General features: G+C 46.1%; 1 protein-coding gene and 1 pseudogene across 1 annotated transcript in view; one reads left to right on the forward strand and one right to left on the reverse strand.

The window, feature by feature from the left end:
* LOC137349002 (oocyte zinc finger protein XlCOF7.1-like) overlaps positions 1 to 14941 on the reverse strand; it is a 107922-nt pseudogene that overhangs the window by 51870 nt on the left and 41111 nt on the right.
* LOC137348420 (zinc finger protein 271-like) overlaps positions 1 to 14941 on the forward strand; it is a 43510-nt gene that overhangs the window by 1147 nt on the left and 27422 nt on the right. Inside the window, exon 2 of the mRNA XM_068013731.1 lies at positions 3843 to 4786. Coding sequence (XP_067869832.1) covers positions 3843 to 4786 — 944 coding nt within the window. The remainder of the gene's footprint in view (positions 1 to 3842; positions 4787 to 14941) is intronic.

The following is a 14941-nucleotide window of genomic DNA, read 5'->3' on the forward strand; positions in this document are numbered from 1 at the left end:
GTAGGGAGGTTATGCTTCAGCTATACAGGGCATTGGTGAGACCACATCTGGACTACTTTGTACAGTACTGGTCGTCTTATTTAAGGAAGGATGTAAATGCGTTGGAGCCAGTACAGAGAAGGTTTACCAGACTAATACCTGGAATGGGCAGGTTGTCTTATGAGGAAAGATTGGACAGGCTTGGCTTGCATCCGCTGGAATTTAGAAGAGTAAGAGGTGACTTGATTGAAACATATAAAATCCTGAGGAGTCTGGACAGGGTAGATGTGGAAAGGATGTTTCCCCTTGTGGGAGAATCTAGAACTTGGGGTCACTGTTTAAAAATAAGGGGTCGCCCATTTAAGACAGAGATGAGAAATTTTTTCTCTGAGGGTCGTGAGTCTTTGGAATTGTCTTCCTCAAAAGGCGGTGGAAGCAGAGTCTTTGAATATTTTTAAGGCAGAGGTAGATAGATTCTTGATAAGCAAGGGGGTGGAAGGTTATCGGGGCAAGGTGGAAATGTGGAGTAATCAGTTCAGCCATGAAGTTATTGAATGGCAGAGCAGGCTCGAAGGGCCGAGTGGCCTAATCCTCCTAATTCGTAAGTTCTAGGACAGCATTAATTGCCCCTCCCTAATTGCCCTTGAGAAGGTGGTGGTGAGCTGCCTTCTTGAACCGCTACAGTCCATGGGGGGGTAGGTACACCCACAGTGCTGTTAGGAAGGGAGTTCCAGGATTTTGACCCAGCGACAGTGAAGGAATGGCAGTATTGTTCCAAGTCATATAGTGTGTGGCTTGGAGGGGAACTTGCAGGTGGTGGTGTTGCCATGCAAGTGCTGCCCTTGTCCTACTTGGTGGTTGAGGTCGTGGGTTTGGAAGGTGCTGTCGAAGGAGCTTTGGTGTGTTGCTGCAGTGCATCTTTTGAATGGTTCACATTGCTGCCACTGTGCGTTGGTGGTGGAAGGAGTGAATGGCAACCCATTCACAAACAATCAAGTGGGCTGCTTTGTCCTGGATGGTGTCGAGCTTCTTGAGTGTTGTTGGAGCTGCACCCATCCAGGCAAGTAGAGTTTTCCATCGCATTCTTGACTTGTGTCTTGTAGATGATGGACAGGCTTTGGGGAGTCAGGAGGTGAGTTACTCGCCGCAGTATTCCTTGTCTCTTGTAGCCACACTATTTATATGGCTACTCCAGTACAGTTTCTGGTCAATGTTAAGCCCCAGGATGTTGATCTTGTGGGGATTCAGCGATTGTAATGCCATTGAATGTCAAGGGGAGATGGTTAGATTTTCTCCTGAGATTGTAATTGCCCGCCACGTGTATGGTGTGAATGTTACTTGTCACTTATCAGCCCAAGCCTGGATATTGTCCAGGTCTTGCTGCATTTGTACACGGACTGCTTCAGTATCTAAGGAGTTGCAAATGGTGCTGAACATTGTGCAATCATCAGCGAACATCCCCACTTCTGACCTTGTGATGAAGGGAAGGTCATTGATGAAGCAGCTGAAGATGGTTGGGCCCAGGACACTACCCCGAGGAGCTTGTACAGTTATGTCCTGGAGCTGAGATGATTGACCTCCAACAACCACAACCATCTTCCTTTACGCTAGGTGCGATTCTAACCAGCGGAGAGTTTTCCACCCGATTCCCATCGACTCCATTTTGCTCGGGCCGCTTGATGCCATACTCGGTCAAATGCTGCCTTGATGTCAAGGGCAGTCAGTCTCACCTCACCACTTGAGTTCAGCTCTTTTGCCCATGTTTAAACCAAGTCTGGAACAAGGTCAGGAGTTCAGTGGCCCTGGCGGAACCCAAGCTGAGTGTCAGTGAGCAGGTTATTGCAAAGCAAGTGCTGCTTAATAGCACAGTCGACAACACCTTCCATCACTTTTTCTGGTGATTGAGAGTAGACTGGGGCGGTAATTGGCCGGGTTGGATTTGTCTTGCTTTTTGCAGACAGGACATAACTGGGCAATTTTCCACATTGCTGGGTAGATGCCAGTGTACTGGTTCAGCTTGGCTAGGGGTACGGCGAGTTCTGGAGCACAGGTCTTCAGTACTGTTGCCCGAATGTTGTCATGGCCCAAAGCCTTTGCAGTATCCAGTGCCTTCAATCCTTTCTTGATATCACACGGAGTGAAGAGAATTGGCTGAAGACTGGCATCTGTGTTGCTGGGGATTTTAGGAGGAGGCTGAGATGGGTCATCCATTTGGCACTTCTGGCTGAAGATTGTTGCAAATGCTTCTGCCTTATCTTTCTCACTGATGTGCTGGGCTCCCCCATCATTCAGAATGGGGATATTTGCGGAGCCACCTCCTCCAGTTAGTTGTTTAATTGTCCACCACCCCACGGCTGGATGTGGCAGGACTGCAGAGCTTAGAGCTGATCCGTTGGTAATGGGATCGCTCAGCTCTGTCTGTTGCCTGCTGCATCTGCTGTTTGGCACACAAGTAGTCTTGTGTTGTAGCTTCACCAAGTTGACACCTCATTTTGAGGTATTCCTGGTGCTGCTTCTGGTATCCCCTCCTGCACTCTTCATTGAACCAGGGTTGGTCCTCCTGCTTGATTGTAGTGATGGTGTGGGGTATATGCCGGGTCATGAGGTTACAGATTGTGGTTGAGTACAATTCTGCTGATGGCCCACAGCGCCTCATGGATGCCCAGTTTTGCGTTGCTAGATCTGTTGGAAATCTATCCCATTTAGCACAGTGGTAGTGCCACACAACACGATGGAGGGTATCCTCAATGTGAAGGCGGGACTTGGTCTCCAGAAGGACTGTGTGGTTATTCCTGCCAATACTGTCATGGGGCCAGGTAGATTGGTGAGGACGAGTTCAAGTACGTTTTTCCTTCCTGTTGGTTCCATCACCACCAGCCGCAGACCCAGTCTAGCAGCTATGTCCTTTAGGACTCGGCCAACTCAGTCAGTAGTGGTGCTACTGAGCCACTCTTGGTGATGGACATTGAAGTCTCCCGCCCAGAGTACATTCTGTGCCCTTACCACCTCAGTGCTTCCTCCAAGTGCTATTCAACATAGAGGAGGACTGATTCATAATGGTAGGTGGTAATCAGCAAGAGGTTTCCTTGTCCATGTTTGGCCTGATGCTATGAGACTTCATGGGGTCTGGAGTCGATGTTGAGGACTCCCAGGGTTCTCCTGACTGTGCCACTGTGCTGTCACCTCTTCTCGGTCTGTCCTGCCAGTGGAACATGACGTGCCCAGAGATGGTGATATTCAGGACATTGTAAGGTATGATTCTGAGTGTATAACTTCACTGAAGGTAAATAATGAACCAGATGGGTTTTTATGACAATGGTTTCATGGCCATCATTAGACTAGCTTTTTAATTTAGACTTATTTATTGAATTCAAGTCCCTCCTTCTGCTGTGGTGGGATTTGAACCCATGGGTCCCTGGGTTACTAGTCTAGTGACAATACCACTATCCCACTGCCTCCCTAATATAGTGCGATGGGTTTGGATTTTAGTACAGGGAGGAGGGAGAGCATGTGGGAAGGGGATTTACAGCTTTGGGGGAACAAGAGGAAAGAATGTTCCACAGAAACTAGAATTATCTGTTCTGAATTTCTATCCTGTACTGACAGTGATGACTTTTGTAAACTCCTTTTACAGGGGATTCGAAGGGGAGGATTTGCAAACACAAACTCAAACCAAACATCACGTCAGGATCTGAATATCATCAGCCTTTGAATGTGGAAGTGGAAATGTTTGTCTGTTCTGTCTGTGAGAAAAGATTTCAAATGTCAATGTGACTGGAAAAGCACCGAGACACACACATCTGAGTGACTGTCACAGTGCACTGACTGTGGAAAGAGTTTTAACTATTTACACAGCCTGAAAAAACATCACACCATTCACAGTGGGGAGAAACTGTATATGTGCTGTGTGTGTGGATGAGACTTCAGCTGATCATTCCAACCTGGAGAGACACAAGGACACTTGCACCACGGAGAAACCGTGGAAATGTGGAGACTGTGGGAAGGGATTCAGTTGCCCATCATTGCTGGAAACTCATCGACGCAGTCACACTGGGGAGAGGCCGTTCACCTGCTCCATTTGTGGAAAGGGATTTAATCAAGTGTCCAACCTGCTGACACACCAGCGAGTTCATACCGGGGAGAGACTGTTCACCTGCTCCGAATGTGGGAAGAGATTCACTCGGTCATCGCACCTGCTGACACACCAGCAAGTTCACACTGGGGAGAGGCCATTCACCTGCTCCAATTGTGGGAATGGATTCACTCGGTTATCCCACCTGCTGACACACCAGCGTGTTCACTCTGGAGAGAGGCCATTCACTTGCTCCGTGTGTGAGAAGGGATTTATTAGTTCATCTCTCCTGCTGAGACATCAGCGCATTCACACTGGGGAGAAGCCATTCACCTGCTCCGTGTGTGAGAAGGGATTCATTAGTTCATCTCACCTTCTGAGGCACCAGCGAATTCACACTGGAGAGAGGCCATTCACCTGCTCCGTTTGTGGGAAGGAATTCACTCAGTCGTCTCATCTTCTGAAGCACCAGCAAATTCACACTAGGGAGAGGCCATTCACCTGCTCCGTGTGTGAGAAGGCATTCAGTAATTCATCCCTCCTGCTGAGGCACCAGTGCATTCACACCGGGGCGAGGCCATTCACCTGCTCCGTGTGTGAGAAGGGATTTAATCATTCATCCCTCCTGCTGAGGCACCAGTGTACTCACACTGGGGTGAGGCCATTCACCTGCTCCATTTGTGGAAAGGGATTTAATCAATCATCCAATCTGCTGAGACACCAGCGAGTTCACAAGTGACTGCAGGGTTTGGATACTGCTGTTATTGCTACTGTTAATCACAGTTAGAATTGAATCCTGACTGGAAGCCTTTTTCCAGTTGGGTTTCCACAGGGCTCAGCACCAGGCCACTTACTTTTTGGTTATATGTCAATGATTTAGGCTTAAATGTAGGGGCTGTGGTTAAGATGCCTGCAGGTGATAACTACAATGAGTCGTATTGTTGATAAAGAAAACTTGTGCTTTAGAACTTGCCGCACTCCTAGCCAAGCTGTTCCAGTACAGCTACAACACTGGCATCTACCTGGCAATGTGGAAAATTGCCCAGGTATGTCCTGACTCCCCAAAGCCTGTCCACATCTACCAGTCAGGAGTGTGCTGGAATACTCTCCACTTGCCTGGATGGGTGCAGCTCCAACAACACTCGAAGCTCAACACCATCCTTTTTTTATTATTAATTCTTGGGTTGTGGGCGTCGCTGGCTCGTCCAGCATTTATTGCCCATCCCTAATTGCCCTTGAGGAGGTTATGGTGAGCTGCTTTCTTGAACCACTGCAGTCCTTGGGGTGTAGGTACACCCCCAGTGCTTTTAGGAAGGGAGTTCCAGGTATTTGATCCAGCGACAGTGAAGGAACGGCAATATAGATGGTGTGTGGCTTGGAGGGGATCTTGCAGGTGGTGGTGTTCCCATGAATCTGCTGCCCTTGTCCTTCTGGGTGGTAGAGGTTGAGGGTTTCAAAGGTGTTGAAGGAGCCTTGGTGAGTTGCTGCAGTGCATCTTGTATATGGTCCATACTGCTGCCACTGTGCATCAGGGTTGGAGGGAGTGAACATTGAAGGTGGTGGTTAGGGTGCGAATCAAGCGGGCTGCTTTGTCCTGGGGGGAGTCAGTGGTGTAGTGGTAATGACACTGGACTGGTAGTATAGAGTCCCAGGCTAGTGGTCTGGGGACTGGGTTTGCATTGTACCATGGCAGATGGTGAAATTTGAATTCAAATCATAAATCTGCAATTAAAAAGCTAGTCTAATAGTGACCATGAAATCATTGTTGATTGTTGTTAAAAACCCATTTGGTTCACTCATATCCTTTAGGGAAGGAAATCTGCTATCTTTAGCTGGTCTGGCCAACATGTGACTCCAGACTCTCAGCAATGTGGTTGGCTCTGAAATGGCCTAGCAAGCTACTCCATTCAAGGGCAATTGGGGATGGGCAATAAATGCTGGCCTGGCCAGCGACGCCCACGTCCCATGAACGAATAATAAAAAAAGTATGGTGTTGAGCTTCGAGTGTTGTTGGAACAGCACCCGTCCAGGCAAGTGGAGAGTATTCCATCACACTCCTGACCGGACAGGGCTATGGAACAAGAGCTGGAAAGTGGAAATAGGTTGGATAGTTCTTTTTTGGCCAGCACAGAAATGATGGAATGAATAGTCTCCTTATGTGCCGCTAGTTTTCTATGTTTCAGTTCTGACAGTTGGGGTTTGTTTCTGCTGATAACCCCTACCTGGGCTGGACTTTAATATACTGGATAGATTTGAAATAAATCAGCTTTGTATTAAACACAGTGTTGTAGATTTTTGTCTTTCCCACCTGAGTGTTTTGCATCATTCGGCTGGAGTTCTGAAAGGACAATCTGGAAGGGGAGGATCATACGGCAGGAACAGAACTTCTCCTCATTCACAGATCCAGAGGGTCAGTCAGTGGCGGGACGTTTTTGTACAGTCTGCTCGATATTTCATCACTGTGTCTCCATCTTTTGGTGATGATTTGGATTTGAGGTGTTGACTCACCTACTAGTGGAAATAGGTTTTCCTCATTGACCTGAAGAAGTTTTGGTCCCCTCCCTCAGATCTCCAATGACTTTGTTCTAATGAAAAGAGCCCCAGTTTCTCTAATCTCTCCTGATAACTAAAGCCTCTCTTCCCTGGTATCATCTCAGTGAATCTCTTCTGCACCCTCTCCAGTGGCCTTGACATCCTTCCTGCTGTAAGATCCCCAAAACCTGACCCAATACTCTAACTGCAGCCTAACCAATGATTTGTACAGGTTTACATGACCTCTGTCCTTTTGTACTCTACACCCTTAATTATTGGAAACTCTAATCAGATCAGGAGAAAGTTCTGGGTTTGTCTGTTATTAACCACAATATAAACTTAAACCAGAGTGAGGAATATATAATGTGTGATGTTTATACCTACAATTGTGAAACTGTAAGAAATAACAGAATTAACAGTCAGCAGGGTAGTTTAGGGATAATGAGAAAATTACTGAAGAAAAGAAACTGCTGGGAACCAGGGAATGTGTCCTTGTAAATCACAGATTAGAGAAATTCCAGCTGTCTTTTTGTCACTTCCTGCCAAAGCCCAGCAGGGAAGACTAAGAGGTGTCAGAATCCTGAGCTGAATCACTACAGGATATAAAAGTGAGGAGCTCCTGCTGTAAGGGACTGGAGACACCAGAGATCAAGCTCAGGGCACCCGAGGTTCCATCCAGCGGCTGACATCGTGTAAGTGACTGTGGACACGCGGGACTTGCATGTTTACTCTGATTGATGGATCAATATAAGATACAGTAGAGGACAGAGAATCTGCTCAGCTTATATTTCTTATACTGTATTAATGATGCTAACACTGGACTCTCAAATTTGCTAATTAAATAAGACAAGGTTTTAGCTAGAAGCTTCTAGCTCTTTACTGGTCTGCTCCTCTACAACTTTTAAACCTTTACCATTTAGTGCACATTTCATCTTTAATAACTTACAAAATGTATCACTTCATATTTCTGTTAAATTTAATCTAGTATCTACCTACCCCATTTATTAATCTGTGTATTCACACTGAGTCACTTGCATTCCTCTTTACAGTTCCCCACACTCCCTATTTTAAAGTTATCTGGATAGTTTGATCATATGCCCCATGTGCACAAGCCCAGATCATTTCTCTATATTGGTTCTAACACTGACCCTGGGGACAGTCTGAAGAACATCCATTAACCACTACTGTCTCTTTTCTGCCCTTTACCTACCCACGCTGTCCCACTCCCCTTTAATACCATGAGCTTTAATTTTATCAACAAGCTGCCTGTCTGGCACCTTCTCAAACACCTTTTGACAATCCATCTACACAACATCCACTGCATTTCCTTTCTCACGAAACTGTGTTGTTCACTTAAATAATCCTTGCTGTCTGTCTTGAATGAATCCATTTGACTAACAAATGTTGAACTGTTTGCTCCACACCCACACAGGGTTTCATCTGTTTGAAGCCACAACAGAAAAGGCATGTTTGCTCCTGGAGTTTGAGATAAATTAGGTTTCAAAATGATGCAGAGTTTCAGCAAATGAGGGACATCTGGGCTCAGCCCTACCCATTACAAACGCTGATTGGTTGGAGGACCACATACCAGCTCAGTCCTCCAGACCCGCCCTCCTCTTTCTGTTGGTGTGGAGCTCATATCAATCACATAGGCATTGTGAGCTGGTGGGTAAGAAGTGTGGAGGGAGCAGGTTAATAAACCCCGGGGCGAGTGTCTTCCAGGTTAACCCCGGCCGGAAAGCACAGTGTAAGCGACAAACTTTAGGAGTAACAGTAAATGCTGCAAAATCTCAAAGTGTCTGTAAATGAAAGGGAAATTCAAAAATCTTGCATTTCTATAGCACTTTTCACGAACACAGGATATCTGAAAGTGCTTTACAGCCAATGAAGTAGTTTTCAAGTGTAGTTTCTGTTGAAATGTCAGAAATATGGCAGCAATTTCAAGCTCCCACAAACAGAAATGTGATCATTTTGTTTTTATTCATTCATGGGTGTGAGCGGCGCAGGCTAGACCAGCATTTATTGCCCATCCCTAATTTCCTTTGAGAAGGTGGTGGTGAACCACTGCAGTCCATGTGGGGTAGGTACACCCACTGTGCTATTAGGAAGGGAGTTCCAGGATTTTGACCTGGCGACAGTGAAGGAACGGCGATATAGTTCCAAGTCAGGATGGTGTGTGGCTTGGAGGGGAACTTGCAGGTGGTGGTGGTCCCATGTATTTGCTCCACTTGTCCTTCTAGGTGGTACAGATCGCAAGTTTGGAAGGTGCTGTCTATGGAGCCTCGGTGCATTGCTGCAGTGTATCTTGTAGATGGTACACACTGCTGCCATTGTGCGTTGGTGGTGGAGGGAGTGAATGTTTGTGGATGGGGTGCCAATCAATTGGGCTGCTTTGTCCTGGATGGTGTCGAGCTTCTTGGGTGTTGTTGGAGCTGCACCCACCCAGGCAAGTGGAGAGTATTCCATCACACTCCTGACTTGTGCCTTGTAGATGGTGGACAGACTTTGGGGAGTCAGGAGCTGAGTTATTCGCCGTAGGATTCCTAGCCTCTGACCTGCTGTTGTAGCCATGGTATTTATGGCTACTCCAGTTCAGTTTCTGTTCAATGGTAGCCCCTAGAATATTGATATTGGAGGATTTCGCGATCATATTGCCATTGAATGTCATGGGGAGATGGTTAGATTTTATTTATTATTTATTTATTGATACAGCACTGAAACAGGCCCTTCGGCCCACCGAGTCTGTGCCGACGAACAACCACCCATTTATACTAACCTTACAATAATCCCATATTCCCTACCTACACTAGGGGCAATTATTTATAATGGCCAATTTACCTATCAACCTGCAAGTCTTTGGCTGTGGGAGGAAACCGGAGCACCCAGCGAAAACCCACGCGGTCACAGGGAGAACTTGCAAACTTCGCACAGGCAGTACCCAGAATCGAACCCGGGTCCCTGGAGCTGTGAGGCTGCGGTGCTGTGCTGCCCCAAGAGATTCTCTCTTTTTGGAGATGGTCATTGGCCGCCACTTGTGTGGCGCAATTGTTACTTGCCACTTCTCAGCCCAAGCCTGGATATTGCCCAGGTCTTGCTGCATTTCTACATGAACTGCTTCAGTATCTGAGGAGTCGCGAATGGTGCTGAACATTGTTCATTCATCAGCGAACATCCCCACTTCTGACCTTATAATTGAAGGAAGGTCATTGATGAAGCAGCTGAAGATGGTTGGGCCTCGGACACTACCCTGTGGAACTCCTGCAGTGATGTCCTGGAGCTGAGATGATTGACCTCCAACAACCACAACCATCTTCCCTTGCACTAGGTATGACTCCAACCAGCAGAATATTTTCCCCTGATTCCCATCGACTTCAGCTTTGCTAGGGCTCCTTGATGCCATACCTGGTCTAATGCTGCCTTGATGTGAAGAGCAGTCACTCTCTCTTCACCTCTTGAGTTCAGCTCTTTTGCCCATGTTTGAATAAGGGCCCTAATGAGGTCAGGAGCTTTGTGGGTTGGTGAACTGAAGGCCAGATAGCCATGTGGAAGTATGAGGTTGTGTTATAACGGAGACCTGGCTCAATGGAGGGCGGTCTGGGTACTAAATATTCCTGGATTTAAGATGTTCAGGAAAGGAGTAGGGGTGACGGTTTTGATTAAGAAGAACATTGCAGTGCTGGAGAGAGAGGATGTCCCAGAGAGGACAGAATCTATTTGGCTCGAGCTGAGGAACAAAAAAGGTGCAATTGCATTGCCCGTAGTAGTCTATAGGCCACCAACTAGCGGGAACAATGTAGAGGGACAAATTTGCAAGGAAATTACGGAAAAGTGCAGGAATTATAGAATAATTATAATGGACTTTAATTATCCAAATATACACTGGGATAGCAGCAGTGTAAAGGGCAGAGAAGGGCTAGAGTTCCTAGAGTGTGTTCAGGAGAATTTTCTACAGCTTTGTGTCTAGTCCAATGAGAAAGGAGGCACTGCTAACCTGGTTCTTGGGAATGAGTTTGGCTAAGTGGATCAAGTGTCAGTAGGGGGACAGTGACCATTGTATCATGATGTTTAGGTTGGCTATGGAAATGGACAAAGCACAATCCAGAGTAAGAATAATTAACTGTGGGTAAGCCAACTTTAATGGATCTGACCCAGATAAATTGGAATCAAAGGTTGGCAGGCAAAACAGTAGCTAAACAAAGGGTTACCTTTAAGAAGAGAGAGTTCACTGAAAGGGAAAGGTAGGGAAAAGAAATTCAGAGCTCCCAGATGATGATAGCGATAGAGATGAAGAAAAAGTGTGCTTTTGATAGATGTCAGCTGGATAATACAACCAAGAGCCAGGCTGAATATAGAAGGTCCAGAGGGGAAGTGAAAAGCAAATAGAAGCAAAGAGAGAGTATGAAAAGAGACTGGCAGCTAATATAAAAGGGAATAAATAGGAAAAGGGTGGTAAAAGGAGGAGTGGGGCCAATTAGAGACCAAAAAGACCATTTACGATTGGAGGCATAGCTGAGGTATAAAATGAATACTTTGCATCTGTCTTTACCATAAAAGCCCCGGGAGGTGGAGAAAAAATGAAAGGGAAAAAAACAAAAGTGCAGGTGCGGGGCTGGACTGTATCTGGAGCATGCACAGTGTCGCTTTGATCAGAGCTGTGCGAGTGCTGGAGACACTTTTGTCGTGGGTGAGAGTGGGCGGGGCGTAGGGGACGAATGGAGCCGATGGGTGGGCGGGGAGGCTTCAGAAACACGTGATGTAGGCCGCAAGCCCCGAATAAGAACTTCCAGGTCCCATGTTTGCAGCTCCGAGGCTTTTTCACGGGAACAGGCCCCAGGTTAATGGCTGAGTGGGGAGCAGAGCGCATGCAAGGGCATCTGGGTGACGACAGAGAGTGGGCGAGGCTTCAGGCTCCCAGTGACCAGGAGTGAAAATCATTGACTCATTGATTTGATTCTCACTCTGCAAACGGGCTGGAGAACTGAACCCAGCCAGAGTACAGGGAGGGAGAAAACTGGCAGTGGAGGAAAGAAATGGTGCCATGGGTTTGTATTTCAGCACAGGGAGGAGGGAGAGTGTGTGGGACAGGGATTTGCAGCTTTGGGGGAACAAGAGGAGAAAAAATGTTCCATAGAATGTTGCGTCGTCTTCTTGTATCCTGGTTCCCAGATGTTGAAAATAATCACACTTTAAAACTTGGAAGGGCTGGAGTCTTTGTGTTTATTCCAGCTCAGCATGCTGTCTGCTTTAGAACTGGTGGTGTTGATGGTCTTTTCTGTTGTTCCAGCTCAGGTGTAGGTCGAATATGGATTCTGTTCCTTCTTATTTGGTTACCGGTTTTGGTCTCGATGATATATGACCTTGGGGGTCTCAGCTTCACTAACAACTTTTTCTGGGCTCTTGGTTTTCATGATTGGATCCTGTATATATACAGTTTGTCCTTTCAACAGCTCGGGTCGGGATTTAGCATACTTGTTGAAGTGTTGCTCTCCTCTTACCTGTCCTTCAGTGAGTTGTTGTCTCACTTCTTTCTGGTCACTTGAAGGGATGTATTTTGCTTGGCAGTGTTGTCTTATATTTTCTTTCATTTAACAGCTCTGCAGGTGATTTCATGTCAGCCTTGAGAGGTGTGGATGGGAGTGACAACAAGGCCAGGTTTGGGTCTTCCTTCGTCTCTTGGCATTTCACAAGTGTTCTTTTGACCGTCTGGACGTGTCTTTCTATAAATCCATGGGTAGTGTGGTAATGAGGTGATGGTGTTGAACCAATACTGGTTAGCGAATTCCTTAAATTGTCTGGATGTAAATTGGGTGCCATTGTCACGTATTAACCTTTACGGAATCCCTTGCTCAGCGAATGGAGCTTGTACTGCTGAGATGATTGTTGTGGCTCTCAAGTCTTTCACCTTCCGGATAAAATGGAACTTTGAGTAGTAGTCTGCGACAATGAGATACCATTCTTGATTGTGTGAATAAATCGACTCCAACAGTATGCCACGGACTGTGTGGTACTTCAGTAACTATCATCTCCTCTTTTTGCTGTGTGTTTCTGTACTTCTGGCATACATTGCATGTAGACACCATATTTTCAATATCTTTGTATATGCCTATCCAGTACACAGATCTGGCTCTGAGCTTACACTTCTCCATTCCCATGTGGGCTTCATGTATCTTTTGGAGTTCTTCCTGCATTGTTTTGGGTATGATTATTCTGGATCTGGCCAGCAGAACACTATCTTCTGGTGAGATGTCATCTCTGATAGACCAGTACTGCCATATTGCTGGCTGTGTGTGTTATATCCTATCAGGCCATCCCTGGATCACTTGCTGCGACAGCATCTGTAACTCCTTGTCTTTACTAGTTTCTTCTCTAATTTGACTCAGTTTCTGTGGTGTTGCATTCACTAGGTGATGAATTTTTATGCCTAGTTCTTCCATCTCATGTTTCTCTTGTGGAGACAACCGAGATAGGATGTCTGCCAGCATCATTTCTTTTCCTGGCTTATATTTCAGAGTGAAATCATAACTCTGAAGCCTCAGGAGTAACCTCTGCAGTCTTGCTGGTGCTTTACATAGATTTTTCTTGTAGATCTGCTCCAGTGGGCGATGATCACTCTTCACTATGACCTTTACCCCATAGAGATATGTGTGGAACATACACGACTGCCAAAAGCTGTCTTTCTATGTTGGCATATCTTGTCTCAGCTGATAGAGCTTTGGATGCAAATGCTTTTGGCTTTCCCTCTTCTACCAGGGCTGCTCCCAGTTCTTTTGTGGAAGCATCTACTTGCAGAGTGACAGGTTTCTTTCTGTCGTAGTACGACAGACTTGTCTCCTTGCATACTTTTTGAGTTTGTTGAAACTCCTGTCATGCGACTCTGAGCACTGGTACTCTACATCTTCTTTCATGAGCTCCCGCAGTTTTATTGTGTGTTTCGACATGTGCGGAGTGAAGGAGCTCATGTATTGTATGAAACCAAGGAAACTTCTCAACTCTCTCTTATCTCTAGGCGCTTCCATCCCCGAGATGGCTGAGATTCTTTCAGGACTCTGCTTACTCCATCAGCTGTGCATACCATTCCGAAGAACTGGCATTCTGTCACTTTCACAATGCATTTGTCTGTGTTTAGCTTAATCCCAGCTTTCCTGGTTCTCTCCATGGCTTCATGCAGATGGTTGTCATGATCTTTTCCATCGATACCATATATCTAGATGATTTCAGCTACGCCGACCACTCCTTTGCATCCCCTGTATGTCTCATCTACTTTCTGTTGGAACACATCCTGGCTCACTTTGAGGCCAAAAGGTAGACGCAGGAATTTGTACCATCCAAAGGGTGTGTTGAATGTTGTCAACAGTGAAGATTCTGCGTCTAGCTTCACATTCCAGTAGCCATTTCTGGCATCAAGCTTGCTGAAAACTTTTGGCCCTGCCAGTGCTGGTGTGATTTCTTCCAGTGTTGGAATAGGGTAGTGATCCCTCTTTATTGTTAGTTAAGATCTTTGGGATCTAGGCAAATTCTTAGCCATCCATTTGGCTTCTCTCTCACCATGATGGAATTTACCCAATCTGCAGGCTCTGTGACTCTTCCAATTCTTGGAACTCTCAAGCTTTCCTTTTAGTTCTACTGGTACTTTACGTGGGGGATGAATCACTGGTTTCATCTCTGGGTCAATAGTGATGTGATACTCAAAATCTTCAAAGCATCCAACCGGCTCATCAAAACATTTAGGGTACGTTTGTACTAGATCTTCTTTGCTTCTGATCGGAGGGCGCTTTTCAATGGGTGTACTGTCTTCAACCCTTAGTGTTGCCTCCTTCACCTCATGGTTTACTGAGATAATCTGCATCTCTTTGCAATTGCTCAACCCCAGGATAGCAGGACCATCTGTTCCAGTGACGTAGAACATACAGTTAACGTCTTTTCCTTTGTGTATCCCTCTGATTTGGGTTGTTCCTAGCTGTCGAATCTTAGTTGCCCCCGTATGTTGTCAGCATGATGTTGTTTGGTTTCAGAGCACCTTTCCTTGGATAACCATTTTTCTCCAAATTTTCAGGAAAGATCTTTTGGTACAGTCTGAGCGGGATGATGTTACTCTGCACTCCAGTATCAATCTTCACCTTCTCATCCTGATCTGAATGGTTGTGTGAATTTATTTTCTCTGGGAACTGTCACATTTCGTGCAATTGTATGGTTCCTATGTCTATCATGTTCTCAAACCCATCGCCATCTTCCAAGGGATGGATGTTTTGGTTTCTTTCACTAATCCGTCGCCCTGTTACTCTGTCTCTGATGACTCTGATGGCTTGTTCTGCACATCTTTTCCCAGTGACTGGTCTTTTCGCAAGCTCTGCAGATTGA

The sequence above is a fragment of the Heterodontus francisci genome, chromosome 34 (genome assembly GCF_036365525.1).
Source record: "Heterodontus francisci isolate sHetFra1 chromosome 34, sHetFra1.hap1, whole genome shotgun sequence".
Lineage (NCBI taxonomy): Eukaryota > Metazoa > Chordata > Chondrichthyes > Heterodontiformes > Heterodontidae > Heterodontus > Heterodontus francisci.